Source organism: Thamnophis sirtalis, unplaced genomic scaffold (assembly GCF_051295495.1).
Source record: "Thamnophis sirtalis isolate CommonGarterSnake01/CBP01778 unplaced genomic scaffold, rThaSir2_p1.2 scaffold_9, whole genome shotgun sequence".
NCBI classification, from domain to species: domain Eukaryota; kingdom Metazoa; phylum Chordata; class Lepidosauria; order Squamata; family Natricidae; genus Thamnophis; species Thamnophis sirtalis.
The window spans coordinates 27,729,972-27,750,319 of record NW_028261389.1 but is presented as its reverse complement, the minus strand read 5'-3'; the positions used below and the strand labels follow the sequence as shown (position 1 = coordinate 27,750,319).

The 20,348-nt window shown below is 38.7% G+C and overlaps 1 protein-coding gene across 2 annotated transcripts in view; it reads left to right on the top strand.

The window, feature by feature from the left end:
* The window catches only part of CACNG2 (calcium voltage-gated channel auxiliary subunit gamma 2), a 149,698-nt gene that overhangs the window by 123,721 nt on the left and 5,629 nt on the right, over window positions 1-20,348 (top strand). The window contains exons 2-3 of one of the 2 annotated variants that reach the window (XM_014074539.2): window positions 10,545-10,628; window positions 20,159-20,299. In XM_014074539.2, the coding sequence (XP_013930014.1) occupies window positions 10,545-10,628; window positions 20,159-20,299 (225 nt within the window). The remainder of the gene's footprint in view (window positions 1-10,544; window positions 10,629-20,158; window positions 20,300-20,348) is intronic. The other variant, XM_014074540.2, reaches the window with a different exon arrangement.

Below are 20,348 nucleotides of genomic sequence, written 5' to 3'. Positions count from 1 at the left end.
CTAGTACTTCTCAGGTAAGGAATGCCTGAGGGAGAAAGGGAAGCCCATTTGCAACTTCAGGATGCCTTCTCTCACTAGAGAACAATATTTGTGTTTGTGTTTCTCCTTTCAGTGCTGACTCTTATGTTCTGCAAAAAATATTTGGCACCATAATCATCATAATAATCAATAGATATTACATTATGACTAATGTTTCTACTGTTAAACCAATAAAATATAACAAGCCTTCCTTTCCCAAGAATGTTAGTATATAACATAGACTCAGGAGAGCTAGATAGGGTTGGTAGAAGGTAGATGGGGATTAAAGGGAAGAAGTTGGAGTGATTTTTTTTTGGGGGGGGGAGAATAGGTTCTGAATTGTTTCACAGTAGCAATACACATACTTAGACTAAATTAGGGTTAGGAAATTAAAAACCTTAATATAACCAAGACTGGACTTCTTTGTCAAATGATTGTGAACACAGCTGATTTTGCATTAGGAAACAAATTCCTAGTCTTGGAATGTTCTGAAAGATATTCAGGGATCAAAGATCCTTTTCCCATTTCACAGACCTGACAATCCTTGCCAGTATTGCAAAGTAGGTTTCTGATATGCCAAGCTGACAACTTTGCCCCTCAAAAGGTAGAGGAGAAGCAGTGGATCAACTATACTCAACTTAATTCTTACCAATAAAGATAAAATAATAGAAAGAGTAACAGTTGTAGGAATCATGTGTGAAAGTGATCATGTTATACTAGAATTCAAAATTCAAAAATGAAGCAAAGCTGCTTCATTTCATCCCTCCAGCCCTTGGTTTAAATGTCCTTAAGTTCTCACTTCATGTACTCTAACAAAAGTACTTTGGCTTCCCCACCCCCAACTCCCTGAGGATATTCAATTATAGAGCTTCAAGAGATGCAAAATCTATAACATTTTGCTAGTCATGACCTTGGAGGTAGGTTCTCTGACCTATTGCAGGATAAAGGTTTGGGACACATGGGGAAGTGCAGGAATGCCCCTTCAACCCTTCACCTTCCTGCTCCCAATCTTCTCCAAGGGTCTTCTCTTTAACTAATGGTATGCTTACTGACTTCCTGACGTACCATCCATCTCCCACTTTTTGAAATTAACTCCTTCTCAAATTTCCTACCAAGAAGAAAAGAACAGAGATCTACACCTTTGTGTAATTCTAAAATGATAGAACAATGAGGACTGTAGAACTGAGTTTTTGTCAGTTATGCTCAATTTCATTCACTTCACTCATTCAAGTCCCAATGAGGCTGTTCAGTAGCTGATCACTGTCAGTTATTCAACTCTACAGAACGTCACTAGCTACCAAATCATATCAGGATCTGTTTCCCTCCTCTCTTTCCATTACTCTCATGCTGGCCTACATTTAATTACACCTGTCAAATTAAGATGCCTGGTGCTTCTAAGTTAATAAAAGAAATTCATGGCCATGTTTTTCTTTAATTAGACTAGAGATAGGATAGGATAGGATACGACAGGACAGGACAGGACAGGATAGGATAGGATTGGATATAATATGATACAATAGAATGGAATGGAATGGAAAGGAATGGAATGTACATTTGAAGCCTTCTAATCTAATTCCCTGCCCATGGCAGGAGACCATACATCATTCTGAACAAATGGTTGTCCAAACTTTTCTTGAAAATCTCAAGTGATGGTACACCCATAACTCTGGGAGGCCAACTGTTCCATTGATTAATTGTTCTCACTGTCAGGAAATTTCGCCTTAGCTCCAGGATGGATCTCTTCTTAAGGAGTTTCTACCCATTGCTTTTTGTCCTGCTCTCAGTAGCTTTGGAGAATAATGCAACCTCCTCCTCTCTGTGGTAGCCCCTCATATATCAGAAGAAAGCTATCATGTCACCCCCAATTCTTCTCTTCATAAAGCTAGGCATATTGTATCTAGTTCCCTTAACTATTCCTCATGATTTATCCTGCAAACCCTTATCATCTTAGTTGCTCTTCTCTGCACTCTTTCTAGGGTCTCAGCATCTATTTTGTATTATGGTGACCAGAATTGAATGCAGTATTCCAAGGTCTTAATAGTGCAGTATAAAGCAGTACTATCATTGCTTATGATCTTGCTATCCCTCTGTTGATGCAGCCTAGGACTGCATTGGCTTTTTTTTTTTTTTTGGCAAATGCAGCACACAACTGGCTCACACTAAGGTGGTGGTCACAAGTACACTTAGATCCTTCTCATATTTATTACTGTTGAGCTAGGTACTACCTATTCTATACCCATGCATTTGACTTTTCTTGCCTAGATGCAGGGTCTTACTTTTCCCACCCCAAATTGCATTTTGTTGGATAGGGCCCAATGCTCAAATTTGTTAAGTTCCTTCTGAACTTTGAGTCTATGCTCCAAAATGTTAGCAACTCCCCTCAACTTGATGTCATCTGCAAATTTGATGAGCTCCTCCTCTATTCCCTCCTCTAGATCATTTATGAAGATATTGTAGAGCATTGGCCCCAAAACACAGCCTTGAAGTACCCCACACTGTAGGATTTCTTCCATATAAATATAGCATTGAGGGGTACATGCTGAGTGTAGTTGGTCAGCCAAGTGGTGATAATAGTGTATATAACACATTATTCTACCATACCAAGAAAAAGGCTGTGGTCTACTTTATCAAACGGCTTACTGAAGTCTAAGTATACTATAGTCCCAGCATTTCCCTGGTCCACAAATTTAGTCACTTTATCAAAGAAAGCAATAAGGTTTGTCTGGCATGATCTGTTTTTTAACAAAAAAAACCAAGCTGCCTTCTGGTAATTGCTTTGTTCATTTGTAGATGTAGATATAGATCAGTGATGGGTTTAAAAAATTTTAAAACCTCTTCTGTGGGTGTGGCCTGCTTTGTGGGAGTGGCTTGGCAGTCATGTGACTGGGTGGGCGTGGCCAACTTGTAAAATGTGGTGAAACTCACTTAACAATGCTCTTGCTTAGCAGCCAAAATGTTGGCTCAGAAACTCTAGCATTTGAAGCATGCAAGTCTTAAAGCTGTCAAGTTACAAGACTCTTGCACCCCTAACCCTTTAGAAAAAAATCCCAGGGGTGTTCAAGCTTGACAGCTTTAAGACTTGTGGACGTCAACTCCCAGAATTCCTCCTCTCATTCTTCATGTTGATGATGTCTGGACAGGCAGAGGGAGGGAGCTGGAACCAGTAGTAAATGGGACTGTAGATTTGTGGAACCTCTTCTATAGAAGAGGTTAGAACTGGCAGAAACCCACCCCTGAGGTAGATGTAAATCTGCTGCTTGATTATCTTTTCTAGAATTTTCCCAGAAATTGATGTCAAGCTGAGAGGTCTATAGTTTCCTGGTTCTACCTCCCCCCCCTTTTTTTTTTTGTAGTTTGGAACCACATCAGCTCTTTTCCAGTCCTCTGGCCTTATACCCCCATGCTCCAGGAGCTGTGTGCCAGGGAACTGCTCTTCTTGTTTCCAGCGCTCCTGCGCATCCGCACCAAGGAGTTGCTCTTTCAGTTTCCGGGGCTCCCACCATGCATACCCACGTATGCTCCCATTTTGGCACTCAGTACTGAAAAGGTTCACCAACACTGATCTAGGGTCTCTTGTTTTTCTTTCTCTGTGGTATTATGTTTGATTGGACTTTTATGATCTCATTTTTCAGAGTTTCCCAAGCATCTTGAATTGTTTTTCCCTTTAGGATTTCTATCCATGGAATATTTCCGAATCTCTCCCTTCATTTGTTGAAATCAGTTCTCTCAAAGTCTAAAACACTAATCTGACTTGGTTCAATTACCTCTGCCTGCATTATGTTGAATTCTAGTATAACATGATCACTTTCACACATGATTCCTACAACTGTTACTCTTTCTATTATTTTATCTTTATTGGTAAGAATTAAGTTGAGTATAGTTGATCCACTGCTTCTCCTCTACCTTTTGAGGGGCAAAGTTGTCAGCTTGGCATATCAGAAACCTACTTGATCTTCCACTTGCTGCATAGTTTGTCTCCCATTTGATATCAGGATAGTTAAAGACCTGCATTAATTCAGTTTTATTATATTTACTATATATTTATTTATTATATTTACTAATTTTGTCAAACTTTGGGAGACAGGGGAGGATAGGGGAGTCTGGCATGCTATAGTCCATGAGTTGCGAAGAGTCAGACATGACTTAGCAACTGAGCAACAGAGCAACAATGAATATAGTAGTGTGTTTTTGAATACCTTAGCTAATTGGATAGTAAAAAAAATCATCAATTTCCTCTGCATCATTGGGTGCTTGTAATATACACCTATAGCACTATCATTTCTTTTTCTTCTAATTTTCACCCAAATCCATTCCCGGAAGCTTTTGTTGTTGATGTTGTGCATTTCTATAAAGGTGTTATGATGCCTTTCATAAAATGCAATTCCACCTCCCCTTTTGTTAGATCTGTTTCTTTTGAACAATTAATATCCTTCTAGCAGCACATTCCAATCATGGTTTCCACCCCACCAAGTTTCAGTGATGATAACAATATTATACCTGCCCTCATATTCTAGGACTTCAAGTTTACTCTGTCTGTTCCTCCTTACTTTGAGTGTATCTGAGCCGTTATGTTGCATCCTATTTCTGCTGTTTTATACCTGAGTTCCCCTTCTCACCATTCCCTTCCTCGTTGTCTGATTGGTTATTGTGGGATTTATGCTTGGGGTTAGATCCTAAAGATTCATCTCCTTCCCCTTCCAGTTTTGGTTTAAAGCCCTTTAGATAAGTCGAGGCAATTGTTTTCCAAACAATTCCAATTCCAATTTCAAACAATTGTTTCCCAAACAACAATATTCCCAAAGTCTTCTTCATTTTACGAGGAAGGAAATACAGATTAAAATTGCACATACAGAAAAAGGGCCAGTTGTACTATTGATCAAAGGCTGCCTATCTGGGGAGGGCCACAAATAGTTATTAATTTCATTTACTATTCTTGTATCTTTATTGCAAGTGCATGGGTTTTTCAGCTCCCTAAACCAAGATAATTTGCCAGGTTTCAAGACTATAGCTTGCCTTACAAGCAAGGGTGTTTCTGTGCATGTGTTGCAATTATTGTTCTGTCTCATGCAGTAAAATGGTTCTGGTCAGCCCTGGAGTGAAGTCAACAATAATGGAGGAAAGAGGTCTACATGTCTTTTGCCAACCTTTGCTTCAGCAAATGATAGACATTTTGTAATTTGTTGAGTCAGGATACCAGAAGGTTGTGTTAGATTTCAGTAACCATGATTCACTATTGATGTCACATAACATTTATAAAACTTTTTTATTGTTTGGCCAATGAAATCTAAAACTGCAGTTTTCAGTCCCGGCTATACTTAATTGACAACTCTTCAAAATGGCTACCAGCCTCCTCAGAACCTATGAGGATTGGCCAGTGAAATAGATCCACTGCCACCTAGAGGCCACTTTAAACTGGTGCGCAGGACAAGCCATTTTGCTGCAATTCAACCTTGGATTCAGACTTCTTTTGTATACCAAGTGAATATTTCTTTTTAAACTTGATTCACATGGCAAGTTGCTGCACAATATTAATACATGGGGTCTACTGAGATCCTTGGATCTTAGCATACTTTGACCTTGAGCAGTAACTGAATTACTAGTTAACTATAGGACAAATTAACTTTGGTTGGATTTGTCAAGCTATTTCTGGAGTTTTACTTAAATATTCTTTTTGCTTTATTTTGCTAAAACATTCATATCCAAAACTCTCTTTTCCAGAGTATGCCTTTGTTGCAGAAGTACTGTATTTACAGTTGAAAAGGAAACAAAAGCTCAGGAAGCTCAATCATATTGACAATATTCAAACATTGGCACTGTGCTCATTTCCTTTAAAAATAAAGAGCTGATAAAAAGTACTGTAGTAACTGAGTTGGGGTTTTGTATTTTTATAAACTGATATATCATTGGAATATGACATAAGAGAAACTATTAAAAATGTACAAAGATATTTCAAGTCAGTGTTGGAAACGTGAAAAACATGAAGGGACATTTTATCAACCATACTTGCCTTATGAAAAAGCTATGAAATGAAAAAGCTATATGATGTTCTAAAAAACAGCATATTCCCATGGGAAGAATTCTTATAATTGGTTTCAAAATCTTATTTCAAATCCATTAGTCCATTTATAACTTTCACCTTTTTCTATTTATTTCATCCAAAAAGAATTTTGTTAAATCTTTAAACTTGTATGAAACTTTCACTAAAAATTAAAGGAAACTCGCCCAATGTAGTAAATTATGCCATTATGACAGTTTGTAATAACCAAAAAGCAATTAACAAGCAATTTCCAAAGATGATTAAGAAAGGAAATATGTGAACCTTGTGTCCTTTTAAGAATAGAATACAGCTGGAAGGGACCTTGGAGGTTTTTTAGTCTAGCCCCCTGCTCAAGGAGGAGAATCTTTACCATCTCAGACATTTTTTAAAGATTCGAACTGCCATTTGGGCCACAATGGCTTTCCCCTCATCTCTTAGTACTCTAAATTTATCAGAGATCGCTATTTTGTAATCTCCTCATGAGGAGCAACTGTCTGTAGCATGTCTTGTGGGCGATCTCGGTCGTCGTCTTGTCCAGGGAGGAATCACTCAGGCCATGGGTAAAATTCAGCAGGTCCTGACAGGTTCTGGAGAACCGATAGCAGAAATTTTGAGTAGTTCGGAGAATCGGCAAATGCCACCTCTGGCTGACACCCGAGTAGGGTGGGAATAGAGATTTTGCAATATCCTTCCCCTGGAGTGGGGTGGGAATGAGAATTTTGCAATATCCTTCCCCTAGAACAGGGTTGGGATGGGGATTTTGCAATATCCTTCCCCTAGAATGGGGTTGGGATGGGGATTTTGCAGTTTCCTTCCCCTGCCATGCCCACCAAGCTGTGCTCAATGAACCTGTAGTAAAAAAAATTGAATTTCACCACTGACTCGGGGTCTTTATTTCATGTCAGTCTCTGCTCTCATTGAAGCCATATTCATGTCATCATTTCTTCCCTGGAAGTTTTCAGAAAGATAAGAAAATTTGGTTATAAATTGACATAACGAGGCAAAGGAACTTAAAGATTAATATTGCTAATTGGAACTGATAGACGATAAATTTAAAAAGACACATGGTAGATTGATGTTGCACAGGTAACTGCAGCAGGGATGTTTTATGCAAAACAATGGAAGAGTTATAGTATTCCCACAGTGAAGAAGAATTTGATTTTGAAAATGTCCAAACTTGCTGAAAAGGTGAAATTAAACAGTTTGGTCAGAGAACAAAAAAAAATTTTTTTTTGAAAGACAGGAATCCTTATATGGATTTTTTGCTGAAAAAAGAAAAAAATGATTTGTGGATTTGAAGACTAGGAAAGATGTGAATTAAAGGAGGGGTGTGTGGGGATTTGCAAAATATTTAAGAGGACCAAGGGACAAATGTGATTGTATTACTCTGTTTAAAAAGCTGGAAGTCATTTATATGCTTCTCAACTTTAGTTTTTCTTTTCCTGCATGTTTTTGATTATCTTTTATAATATGAAAACTCTTAATAAATATAAATAAATAAAATACCCTAGCAAATGGCAGGAGAAATTTTTAATTTTACCTCAGTTGCAGTCCTTATGAAAACTGGGGGACGGTTGTATCTACACCAGCTACTTGTAACAGAAAGAAAGCTTCCATTATCACCAAAGCACTCATTTCTCTTTTATTACAAATAGACACAGTATGAGACCTTAGTTCACTTTGGGGCCTATGATTTAATGAAATTAATTTTGCCATTTCCTTTTTATCTTAAATCATGGTCACTTTAGGTACAAGTGTGAATAAGGAGGCCTTGCTTCTCCATTAGTATTTACTTGGCTGGCCTTATATGAGCTTGAAAGCTAAACACAATTAGGCTTGGTTAGTATTCAGATGGGAGATTTCTATGTAATAACAGGCCTGTAGATTAAACATAACATAAAAGAAACACACAAAAGAAAACCACATGAATGTGCCCATGAATTCAGCAAGACTTGAGTTCAACTCTAAGGATGCTTCTTAGGTTTCCAAATATTGCCTCTTAAAAATGTATTTTCTTGCCTTCAGGCTATATCCACACAATATACTAATCCATGGCAAATAATACCCAATCACACTGATCTTTATAAGATACATATTGATGGGGCCCACACAATATATTGGACCAAAATTATCCAACCACAATGTTTAATTAGAAAAGCCATCTCACAATCTATGACTATTCCTCAAGGTAAAATTAGATCTGTATTCATGCTAGATCTCGAGCCGGCAGACTACAAGATTCTTATATTCTCTTTTGTCAGATATCAATCAAATCTTTACTATGGTCAAAGACCAGCATAATTGTCAGATATGCAGTTTGCCACCTCTGTTGCTAATTTGTTGGCCACTTGGACAGGACTTTTATAGCTCCTGGGCACTTTTGCCTTCATGGGCCTCTTCCTCTATAAAATAGAGTTATTAAAAATTATGCTTCCATTATTTCCACAGTGGCATTTAATATATGACTGAGCTTTTAATTTGAATAGTGTATATATTTTATTTGTAATTTATGAGCTTGCATTCTATTTATTGTGTATATTTTCAAGGCATGAAAATACTTCATTTTTATTCTTGCAGATTTTTAAAAATTAAAATATTTTCATGGCCCCTAGGCACTGTACCAACTATGCCTAATGAATAAGTTGGTCCTGCAACTAGGCAGTCATTTCCTTTACACTTAATGTTTCTAGTGTGATAGTGAATTTAATCTGGATTCTTTTATTTTAAAATGTACATTATGCATAGCATGCTTGTCTTCTTGATGTCTTTTGAAAATATGGTAGAAGCTCCCTAATTCCTACACAATCTTTAGCCAGGTTGTCTGGGAATTATGGAAAATGAGATCCAACAACTGGTAGGATACCAGCTTGGATGAAGCTGATACTTACCAGTAGTAAGGATGACAGCAATGAAGTTGGTCATCAACCTAAAGTGAACTGTCTTCTCCAGCAATTCCCAACTGAAACTGTAGTAGTAACTGTAATCAGAGATGGGATTGTAAATACTGGGAAGCAGACTCTGTGTCTGTTTTCATATAACATGATTAATCCATATCAATTTAAGATCTAGTGATTGTATAATAGATGAAGTCTGCCTAACCTTAACTTTGCTGAGGTTTATTTTTTTGGAGAGAAGGTCTGTGTGAATCCATCCCATGTAATTACTTTATGATTCAGTGAATTCTATGAAGCCAGAACATAAATTAAATGAGTAACTAAAGTCAGTGTGTTATATGAACATTTCCTCTGTCTTAATGCCATGTATAGAGTTGCCATATTCATTAATATTAGTGTTAAATCCTGCATCAAGAAAAATGACTTGCTACAGGCATTCACAATTACAGCATCTGAATATAGGCCATAGATTTAATCCCTATGTATATGAATATGAAATGGGTGTGTATCGGTGTACGTGACTAGCATGCTATATCACCAAATAATTATAAGTAGGAGTGGATGGAAGGACATCATACCCCACATCATTTGCATTTGGTTGTTTGATACGTATCTGGTTAGGGATGGAAAAGAAGTTAAAAACAAAACTTATATTTTATTCTTAGCTGAAATATAATCTTATTAGTTTCAATGGGTCAATACTGTATCCGATGCTATTCATGCAGGGAAGACACCAAGAAGGTAGCTCTGAGTTTTGAGCTAGGAGTTAGACTGATTATCAAGCTGCTAAGGCAACACAGAAATGTTTATAGAACAGCTGGTGTGTAACCTTCAAAGAAGTAAAAAGGAAGTCTTAAATTATTGTCTTTTGTTATATAGCATTCGCAAGTCCTCGCACTTGCGAATGACAGCTCGGCAACTGACAGGCGCATCTGATTGGCTACGACGCGCCTGTCGAGTATAAAAGGCAGAATATTTCCAACGACTCCCCGATCTACTTCATAGCCGCGGAAGCTACCGGTCTACTGTTCAGACCTCCCTGTCTACTGTTTAGACCTCCCTATCTACCGCGCATCCTGCCCGGTCTACTTGTGTTACTTGTTACAACGTTACTTGTTCATTAAATGGTTACAGTTACCTTCGAGCCTCTTGCTTCTTTGTGAAGTTATAATATCTTTAATGAATTGGATTTCTGCAGAAAACTGTGTATGTCCCCATGTCACTCTGTGTGCGCATGGGCTGTTTTAAAATGGATGCCTCAAACTCAGCACAATAATGCCATGAGCCTTATCAAATAGGTGACTTTGATACCTGTGTAATCTCCTTCCACATTCTCTTCACTGTAATGAATATAAATTCTTGCTGAGACAGATAAGGGGAGAAAGTTACATTTCCTCAACAGCACACTATTTGCAGTCAGAAAACATACTAGTATAGCAGGGGTAGAACATCTGGATGCCCTATAGCAAAAAATGGGGCATTTGGTGAATGGTGAAATAACATTAAATTAATCAAATTAAATAAAGAAGACTGAAAGGAAGCTCCTCCTCCAATTTCTGGTGTCCTCATTTATTGTTTCTTCTCTTGTATTGTAGGGAATTTTAAAGGTCTGTGTAAGCAAATCGATCACTTCCTCGAGGACACAGAGTATGAAGCCGACACAGCAGAATATTTCCTCCGTAAGTCTGCAACTTCTCTTTCTGTTTCTTCTCTGAGCAGAGCAGGGGTGCCCTTCATTCTCTTCTGATGACATTAGACAAAACGTATTACCCTGGTTGAGCTACCTGAATAGAACACCTCTCAGGCTTTCTGGGTATTTGCCTTAAAATGTTGTGTTAAAATCCCATGCTGTGTCTTTTGCAAGTATGTTCTCGTTTGGTTCCCTGATAATTTATTTAAAAGAAAATCTTTAAGGGGATACTTTTGCCTCCATATGCTCTGAAGATTGCAAAAGCCAAGGGCATGACATTAATTTCTAAGATGGGTTATTATTCCACAACCCCACCAGTTGTGCTATCTTTTATTTATGGAAATTGTCAGCACCCCAGAATTGTCAGCCGTAGGACAATGTCTAAGAAGAAACAGCAGGGTGTAGTGGTTCATGCATTTGTGGAGACATCCAGCTTTGAGCTGACCTAGTGAACTTTGTACCAGTCATCATGTCTTACCCCAAATTACTTTACAGGGTTGTGGTCGTGGGGGCAAATTAGAAGAGGAAATATGCCGCCTTGAGCTCCTGGAAGAATGGGAGGCTATAAAACTAATATAGATAGGCATAGAATAATATAAATTAAATTGGAGGGAATCCATTTCATATACTGTTGTTTTAAGCTCAATCAAAAAAGTAGTAAAGTTGACTGGCTGTAGTGAATGGTGTATATGCATGAACACAAACGCATGCACACATATTCTGCAATAAGCACAAGAGGAATTTCTGTCCCAATTGTTTCTTTTGTGTGCTCTAGAACGTAAGATATCTTGACACACCACTAGCTCCCAAGAGGGCAGAAAAATATGCCAACATAATTTGTAGTGCCCTGATAATCAAACCCTAATTGGCCTCAGTAGCAAATCTTTCAAGTGATCTTGTGTGTCTAGTTCCTCTGGGGAATCATTTAAGGGCAGGGATCCATACAGTCCTTTGGCTTTCTCTCCACTCCACTCCAAATCAATTGTCAACAAAAAAGAAGTCACCGATTTATGAGGCTGAAACTCTCTAGTAGAAACCTCATTTGGGACAGAAGCAATACCCTTTTTCCAATTTAAATTGACTAACAGCCAATCTTTTTACTGACCAGTTTTTGAAAGACCATTAAACATATGTGTAATAAAAAGGCTAGTGGTCTTCCAGAAGACCAGTATACTAGTGTATTTAAGGAACCTAAGTAATGTCTGAATATGAATTGCAAAAAAAAAAACCAAACCCCAAACAAACAAACAAAAGATATCAGGCAGCATTAAAGTAGGTATCACCATAGAACAGATATCTGGATTCTTTTGCAGCCCAAACCAAACTGCCCATGAACAGCAATGATTACTGGTAGTGAATGGAGGAAAGAGCACCCTGCAGAGCATTAACCATACAACAGGAACACCAAGGATGCCACTCCATCATCAGGTCAAGATTTTTCATGAGGCATAATAGATTATCTGTAAGCAAAAGCGTAAATTGGCAATAGACTGAAATCTTAAAGCTAGAACAGCTGAAGAAACATATAGACTGACTTTCTGAAGGGCAAAAGATAACAAAAAGTGTTCAGTGAGAATATTTCACCTCTTTAGCACACATTGTGCATCGTATTTATTACACTGTATCCTTTTAATACAGTGTCTTTCTTCTGGGGTTAGAAAGATATCCTGATGAATCCAAATTATCAATATTATGGTTTAATATGATGGCCTGGTTTATTCAACATTCTAAATAATAATGGAATGATGAGTTCCCACAATGTAATTTGGAATCACAAATTATCCAATCCCATTACAGCCTAATCTGGTGAGTTGTATACTTCAAGACTGAATGACTCTAATTAGGTTAGGACTCTAACCTAATTTTTTTTCCAGGCTCAATTTTCCAGACCCACTCTCGAATCTAGCTTGCTTCAGTGTGGAAAATCTTCAGCTCCATTTTGTTTCTGAGCCAGCATAGCCTGCTTGGCTGGGGATGATATGGTAGCAGTTGAGCCCTTGGTTCAAGCTGACATACTTGGGTATGTCAGGTTAGAGAAAGCTGCAGTAAATTTGAGCTCCAAATGTATTCACATATTTTTCTTTAAACAGAGGCGAAACCCCAACTGCAGGTTTGCTTTGCTTCCTTCTGAGGGACATTATATTGCCGTGATTCTGTTTATACATTTGGGAAGAGGTAAAATACTATTGGATCCAGTCTCCCAGGCTGCAGAAGTCAGAGGTGGGTTGCTCCCGGTTCAGCCCAGATTGGGCAAACTGGTAGTAGTAGCAGCGGGAGGCTCCAGCCACCCGCCCGGACACTTCTGCGCAAGCACAGAAGTATTGCAAGCGTGCAAGTGCGCACAAGCAAACCAATAGGAAAAAAATTAGAAATCCACCACTGACAGAAATGTACAACGTATAATCAATCATTAGCAATATAAAACTATAACAGTTTGACAGCAAACTGTTTGTTATAGAAAAATTATATTTTAGCCTTTCATGTAGCCAAAATATTGAGCATATGACTTCATTCATTCATTCAAACTATTTACCCAATCCAATAATTGCCTGGGTTCACACATTGTATTAACCCATGTTTTGTGGCTGAGATTCTGGAAATTTTTACCCAGGGCACCTGCAGAGGACAAGGCTTAGGCAAATCATCTTTGAAAGCATGGATTCTGTCAGTAAGCTATGGCACTTCCCCTTTTGTTTCTCCACTAAAAGCATTTCCACCCAGTTGGCAACTTCCTTGCCACAGGTCCAGAGCCAGAATTGAGTGTCTTCCAGTGCTCTGTTCTCCCAATGCTCCCTTCAGCAGTGCAATATGAGAGTGCCAAAAAATAATGTCCTGCAAGTGCTTGTTCACATCCTTATTTTCCCTTTGTTGTGTTTGCTTTTTGGACTAAGAGGAGAAATTTAGGAAAAGGCCCACTTGCCACAGTTGATGCTGAGTAGTAAAGCCACTCTTCTGAGCCATCAACCCCAATCCACCTTGACTGTAGAAAAGAAGGGGAAATCTCTGGAATAATTAGGTGGGGTAAGGCAATTATCTTTCTTTCAATATTTCTGCAAAAGTGGAAGCTCGCCTAAAATTAATTGTGCCACTTTCCCAATCTCCAAACAAACCTCTTGATGTCCTGGGCACACTAGAGAGTAACGTTGGTCCCAGACAGTATGGCCTCCATTTGTAGTAGGTGCCTAAGAAATAAATACATCCTGAACATAGTTTGACCTTGAGACGTCTGCGATGCCAGATTCCATGGTTTTAATAGTAATCATATATAGTCTGGAAGGGTGCAATAACAGCAACAATTATTAATTATTTGTGGGGTTTTCATTTGATCGAATAGTTTGTGTTTAATTAATCTGTCCACCCCTCATATATTGAAAACAACAGGTGAAAACTTGTGTAGTTTGAGTATCAGGAGATCAGAGGTGGGTTCCTACCAGTTCGCACCTATTCGGTAGAACCGGTTCATCAAATCTACCGAACTGGTTAGAAGAGGTTCCACCAGTGGATCCGGAAAGCAGGCCACACCTACAGAAGAGGTTCCCAAAATTTTTGAAACCCACCACTGGTCCTTGGACATGATTATTCTACACTATCATGCTCATATTTATAAAACTCAGTGCCTCTGTGAAAGATAAGCATGACTACTGCGTTTGTGGTGCAATCAGAACATTGCGTGTGTTGAAGTTGTTTTAACGCAAACCAAAGATGCCTTTTAAAAAACAAGTTTACATCATATTCTTATGCATGCCAGTGCTGTGTGTGAGGTAATTTAAGGTGGTTCTGACAAGTGTCGTCGGCATCTTCATATCCGGTCACATGGGCGGCAAGCCACTCCCACAAAGGAGGCCACACCCACAGAGTAGGTTCGAACAATTTTTGAAACCTACCACTGCAGGATATACTGTGCAGCTCCAAACTTCATAAGACTTCACCTCGTTTTCAATATATGAGGAGCGGACTGAAACCATAACTGACATTTCAGCAGAAGAATGGAAGCTTTCTTGATAAATGCCAAATATCCAGGGAAGATGGAGTATAATTCTTGAACCTTCACCAAATAATAATATCCTTATATCAATGAATTATTTTCTCTAAAGCAAATTATTCTCAGGGTGCTTTGTATAAATATGAATGACACAAAAATTAAAATCTAATGAAAGCCACATCCAGAAAAGTACAATCAATCATCTCAAAGCAAAACAAATTAAAATATGTTAACTACGGACTACTAAAAACAAAATGCAAGAAGCGGTTTTCCTCCATTCCCCCCCCCCAGGAAAGAAACCGTTTTAATGTAAAATTAGGCAGCAGGTAAACACAACTATTTAAAAAGCCCCACAAAATAACAAGCATAATCAGTCAATTTAATTGTTTTTTAAAAGGTGACAATATGAGCTGAGAAGAATTTGTCTCTCACTAAAAAATATACTAGTCAGGCACTAGTTGGGTTTATCTGGGAACTGTGTCCCATGAGTGCTTGACCACAACTGACAACTTCTTGCATTCCAGTATGTGAAGATATGTGGAGGAGATCAGGGGAAGGCAACAGATAACCTTTCAGATAAAAAGTGTCCGTCAATGTCAGCGCCACTCCTAGTCATTTAATGAGCAAGTAGATCTATCTAATTTTCTTGTATTTATTTATTATTTATCAAATGTAGACACCATCCACCTCACTGTCCAAGTGACTCTAATTTACAAATAAAAGCCATGAAACACAGTTCAAAACACAATTTAATATAGATATCAAAATACAATTCAAAACAGAGTTAAAAAGCAAATTAAAAGGCAGAGGGAGTGCCCTCAAGCTACCAGACACCCCCCAGGAATGCATGCCACTCTTCAATCCCCATGCCAGTTGGGAGAACAAGGTCTTCACACCTTTCCAGAAAACCAGAAGAGTGGTGGTCAACCTCACTTCTGGAGGCAGAATGATCCATAAGGTGGGGGTAACGACAGGAGAAAAAAACCCTCTCTTCCTGCACGCCCAAAACTTCCAAGACTTATGGAAGTGGTTTGCCACTGTCACCTTCTAGGGTGCTTTTGACTTTCCTGTTTAGTCTAATACAGCAGCCCAAACCAAAACTATGAATTGAGTCTGGAAATGAAACCAGAATGAATGAAGATGATGCATTGTTGATAAAATATTACAGACGTTCCATATTCTTGCTACCATATTTTATAATAACTAAAGCTTGCAAAGTATTTATATGCAGCTCCATGTTGCAATAATCCCACATTATTTATTATTTTCTACAATACCCCACAGTCAGCAAAACCACCTGTGCCTTTGTAAATCATCTGCACACAAATATGCAAATTGTAAACGCCAACAAAGAATGTTATTTTGCCTACCTACCTTACACGGCCACAATTCTATATTATGGATTAAATGAAGCCCACTCTTTGCTACAGTTTAGATGGGACTCAAAACATATTTATTTTCCCAGGCTTTCTAATTGAAAAGCTTTAGCTTCCATGCTTTATATCTGTTGCTTTTTTGATGAATTTAATGTATTTTATCAACTGCATAGAGTGGCTGAGGGTGTGTGTGTGTGTGTGTGTGTGTGTGTGTGCATATACACATACACATATAAAGTAATAATAATGGGATGTGCAGATAAGTGTGTTTGTAATTAAATTTATGCCCTGCAACAGCAATAAATCATGCAAATTAAGCTTAGTTTGCAGCAAACAGCTTATTTTTTCATGAAATGGCTCTTTTCCAGCCAGTCAAAACTGGTCCAGAAAAAGCCTTATGTTACTGTAAAAGAGTCTTTATTGTAATTGTGTTGGACTAATTAAAATGTGTGGAAAAAGGGGAGATTGTAGAATCCACCTATGTTCTAAAAGACCTTTGATCATGAGCCTCTCCTGGCAATTACTGACATTCCTTGGTGTTAAATCTCATTAGTGTTTTCTAGAGGTCGTTAGTGAAGCATAGTTCCATCTCTGAAACATGGCCAAAGATAGTTATCTAATGCAGACTTGAAATCAGTGGATTTTAAATTCTCTGGAATGGAACAGAATTATGTCCATGATTTCCACAAAACAATTATTTTGTTTGTTTCCAATAAAACAATTCTTTTCAATTCTGAAAGCAACATTCTTAGCACTTACAGTCTATTACATCCATAGACTCTAAGTGCTAAACATTAAGTAAGTGTTCCGTTGTAATTTAAAGGTTTCTCCCCTTTTCCATCATTTGTTGACTCATGCATTCTTCAGCAAAACCCCTGAGAAACTGGTGACAAATAGAATTGCATTGCATGTGAGTGCCACCCTCTGGGTAACCAAAAGGCCAAAGCAGCATGAGAACTAAAATTCACACCAAATAAAGCAGGTATCATGACCCAAGAATGGAGATATCACAGCAGTGTTGTGTTCATTTTGTTTTCAAATAAATAAGTGTTTCTTCTTAGAATTCCTAGGGAATTGGCACTGCGAAAATAAAACTATCCATTTAAAACCAGGATTTCCCAATCTTGACAATGTTAAGATGTGGGGGTTTCAGCTCCCCATCCAGTCACAGTCTGTATGACTACTCATTGATGGTTTCCCATTAGCAGTCACATTTCTTGTTGCATTTAGACCTTTTGCTATATCCAGAGAGCTTCTCAGGGCAGGCACAACTGCACATAAAGCTCCCCTGATAGAATACACACAGATCATCCTGCTTCAACATCCATATGACTCTTGTTATAGCAAGGAGGATATGACCTAAATATGTACTGAAAACTTTGGTTAATTGGATTTAAACAATATACTAAACTAGTTTAAAACTGGGTTGGGTACAGTGGTGGGTTCCAGCAGGTATGCCCCAGTACGGGCGTACCGGTGCCTGCTGGGAGCAGCAAGCACCGTACCGGAATGGTGCTTCGGAGGGCCCACCTCCCACCCACATTCCTTCCCTATATTTCAGCCAACCGGGCCATTTGCAGCTGCGCATTCAGCGTACGGTGCCTGTGCAATGCTCTGCCAAGCAGCTGGAGCGTCACAGGACAGTGGGTGTGCATGCGCGCACAGCACGCATGCACGTGGTGGACGCCCACCCACATTGCAGCGTACCGGTTGCAACGGGATCCGGAACCCACCACTGGTTGGGTACTTTGTCATCCAGCATGTTGTGGGAATCACAGCCTTTGTTTTAACACGTATGAACCGAGCCATTACATCAAGCTGTAAGATTTGTTGAAGTATGCGATGTGATGTAAATACAACCACCAGATTTTGTAAATTGAGGATTCAGTTACTGTGTTGTATAACCCACCCACTAGCCAAACTTAACAGTTCAGTTTAGAATCACATGGCCCTTTCAAGAAAGAAAGTTGCTATTAATTAGTTCCTTGGGCCAAAGGTCTCCTGTGAACTTCTTTGTCGTGACACTTGTCTTGCTATTGCATCTTGCAAAGTTTTCCTGTAGAGGTGCAGGAGTTAATGGGGATGGAAGACTGGATACAAAGGAACATTTAAGGAGCCGAGGTGGCGCAGTGGTTAGGGTGCAGTACTGCAGGCCACTTCAGCTGACTGTTATCTGCAGTTCAGCGGCTCAAATCTCACCGGCTCAAGGTTGATTCAGCCTTCCATCCTTCCGAGGTGGGTGAAATGAGGACCCAGACTGTGGGGGCAATTTGCTGACTCAATTTGCTAAAAATCTGTAAACCGCTTAGAGAGGGCTGAAAGCCCTATGAAGCGGTATATAAGTCTAATAAATAAATAAACAAATAAATAAATAAATAAATAAATAAATAAATAAATAAATAAATAAATAAATAAATAAATTTGGATACAGATTTATGAAAAGAAATCAGATGCATTAAAAATCTTGGTGGGGCTATTTATTCCCTGTCCCTAGATTAAAGAATTTTTTAAATCTTTTAAAAAGAGAAATATATATTTCATCTAATTAAGCATAAGACACCTAACAATATATTATATTTTGTTATGTTTTGCTTATACATTTTAATGTATAAACCATCCCATGGTGAAAGAATTGTAAATTGATGGATTTTGTCCACACTTTCAAAGTGTATTTCTGATTATTCTAATTTGAATGAATTTATAATTCATTCAGATTGCTCTTCAGCTTTCATAATTTCCAGCCAGGATAGATTTAGAGAACAGCAGGTTTAGGGAAGCAATCAAGCTGAGGAAGACTGACTTAGATACTGCTATGTTTTACACTGGAAATAAAAACTATTGAGTCTATTATACGGACACCCCATAAAGTGCATGTTTATCTTTTAATCATCAATATACTGTACGTGTGTGAGACCATAGATGAGTCAGATTTTATATGTGTACAAGCTTACAATTGTGCACGAGAGAGTGCTTTAATGTTTCCTAGAAAAAAGTCATACTAGTCACGCACATTTTTTGCAAGAGCTCCCCGTTCTCCATAATGCTTAATCTGAAAATCATTATGTCTATGTGCATTTATGTACCTGCATGCTACTGCCATCTATTGGCTAGCGTCTGTGAAGAGTGAAGTAGTATATGGAAGGAAGTTAAAATTTACCCAAATATTTTACCTTTAAAAGGAGAAGGTCATCTTAGATTTCCAGGGAGGGTAATAATACACTAGGAGTTGCAAGACATTTTTTCCTGTCTAATTTTATTTTCTGGAGGAAACCTTAAATCAGTTGTCATCTTCCTTTGGGGTAAATACTGTAAATGAGTACAAACAATTATAACAGCCTTCATTAATTTGCAATACATGTACACATTTCCAAAGCATAATGTGCTTCTGGGGAGTTAGCGTCAAGTGTTAGCAGCTGAAAGGCAATTGGGCAGCAATTCCCTGTCTTCCTCCTTAATGCATTTTTTTGTGTGTGTGGAAAGAAACAAGGCCCAAAAAGCGGGGACTGGGACAAATGGAATCTTCGTAAGATTCCATGCTTGAGGCACAAATCCTGGATGATAAAAACCTCCTCTGCTCCCCACCCCACCACCATGTGTCTGTGTGCAGGCCTGCCTGTGAGCAAGGACTGGGTCCATCTGGAGAGTCTTCCATGCCCACTTCTGCACAATATCTGTGTTTATTTTCAGGACATCTCCTGCTGATTGCAATTTGTCAACAATATGCTGAATAAGTACATGGCATCGTTTTAATTTTCTGGCCTTTAGAGTTTCTGTATGTTCAAAGGGATGGCACTGTGCTTTTGTTTTTGTTTTGGTTTTGGTTACCAGACGCCATTTGACTGTCCCCAGCTCTAAGTACACTGCTCTCTTCTAATATCCAATATGTTGATAGTTCATTTGTAACAGCTTTCTTCTTCTGTTGATGCTCTGTTTCATTCTCCTCCTCTTTCTCTTTCCTTATCACTGGCCTTCCAACTCCTGTGCTTCTTTGCTGTGTCTTTTTCGTTCCACCTTGCTGCACCCCTCACCAATCTTCCACACTCTTCCTTAATTCCCACCCACCCAACTGCATGTCTTCCCTTCTCTCCTTGTCTTCCACACTTGCTGTCATCCTCCCCCTCCCTTACCTTCCCCTACCCCTCTGGTTTTCTTTGCTTACAGGGGCTGTAAGAGCCTCTAGTATTTTTCCGATCCTGAGTGTGATTCTGCTTTTTATGGGTGGACTCTGCATTGCAGCCAGCGAGTTCTACAAAACCCGACATAACATCATCCTTAGTGCCGGCATTTTCTTCGTGTCTGCAGGTAAAAGGGCTGAGGGACCAGTGGGCTGCCTCTCTGCACAGGGATAAAA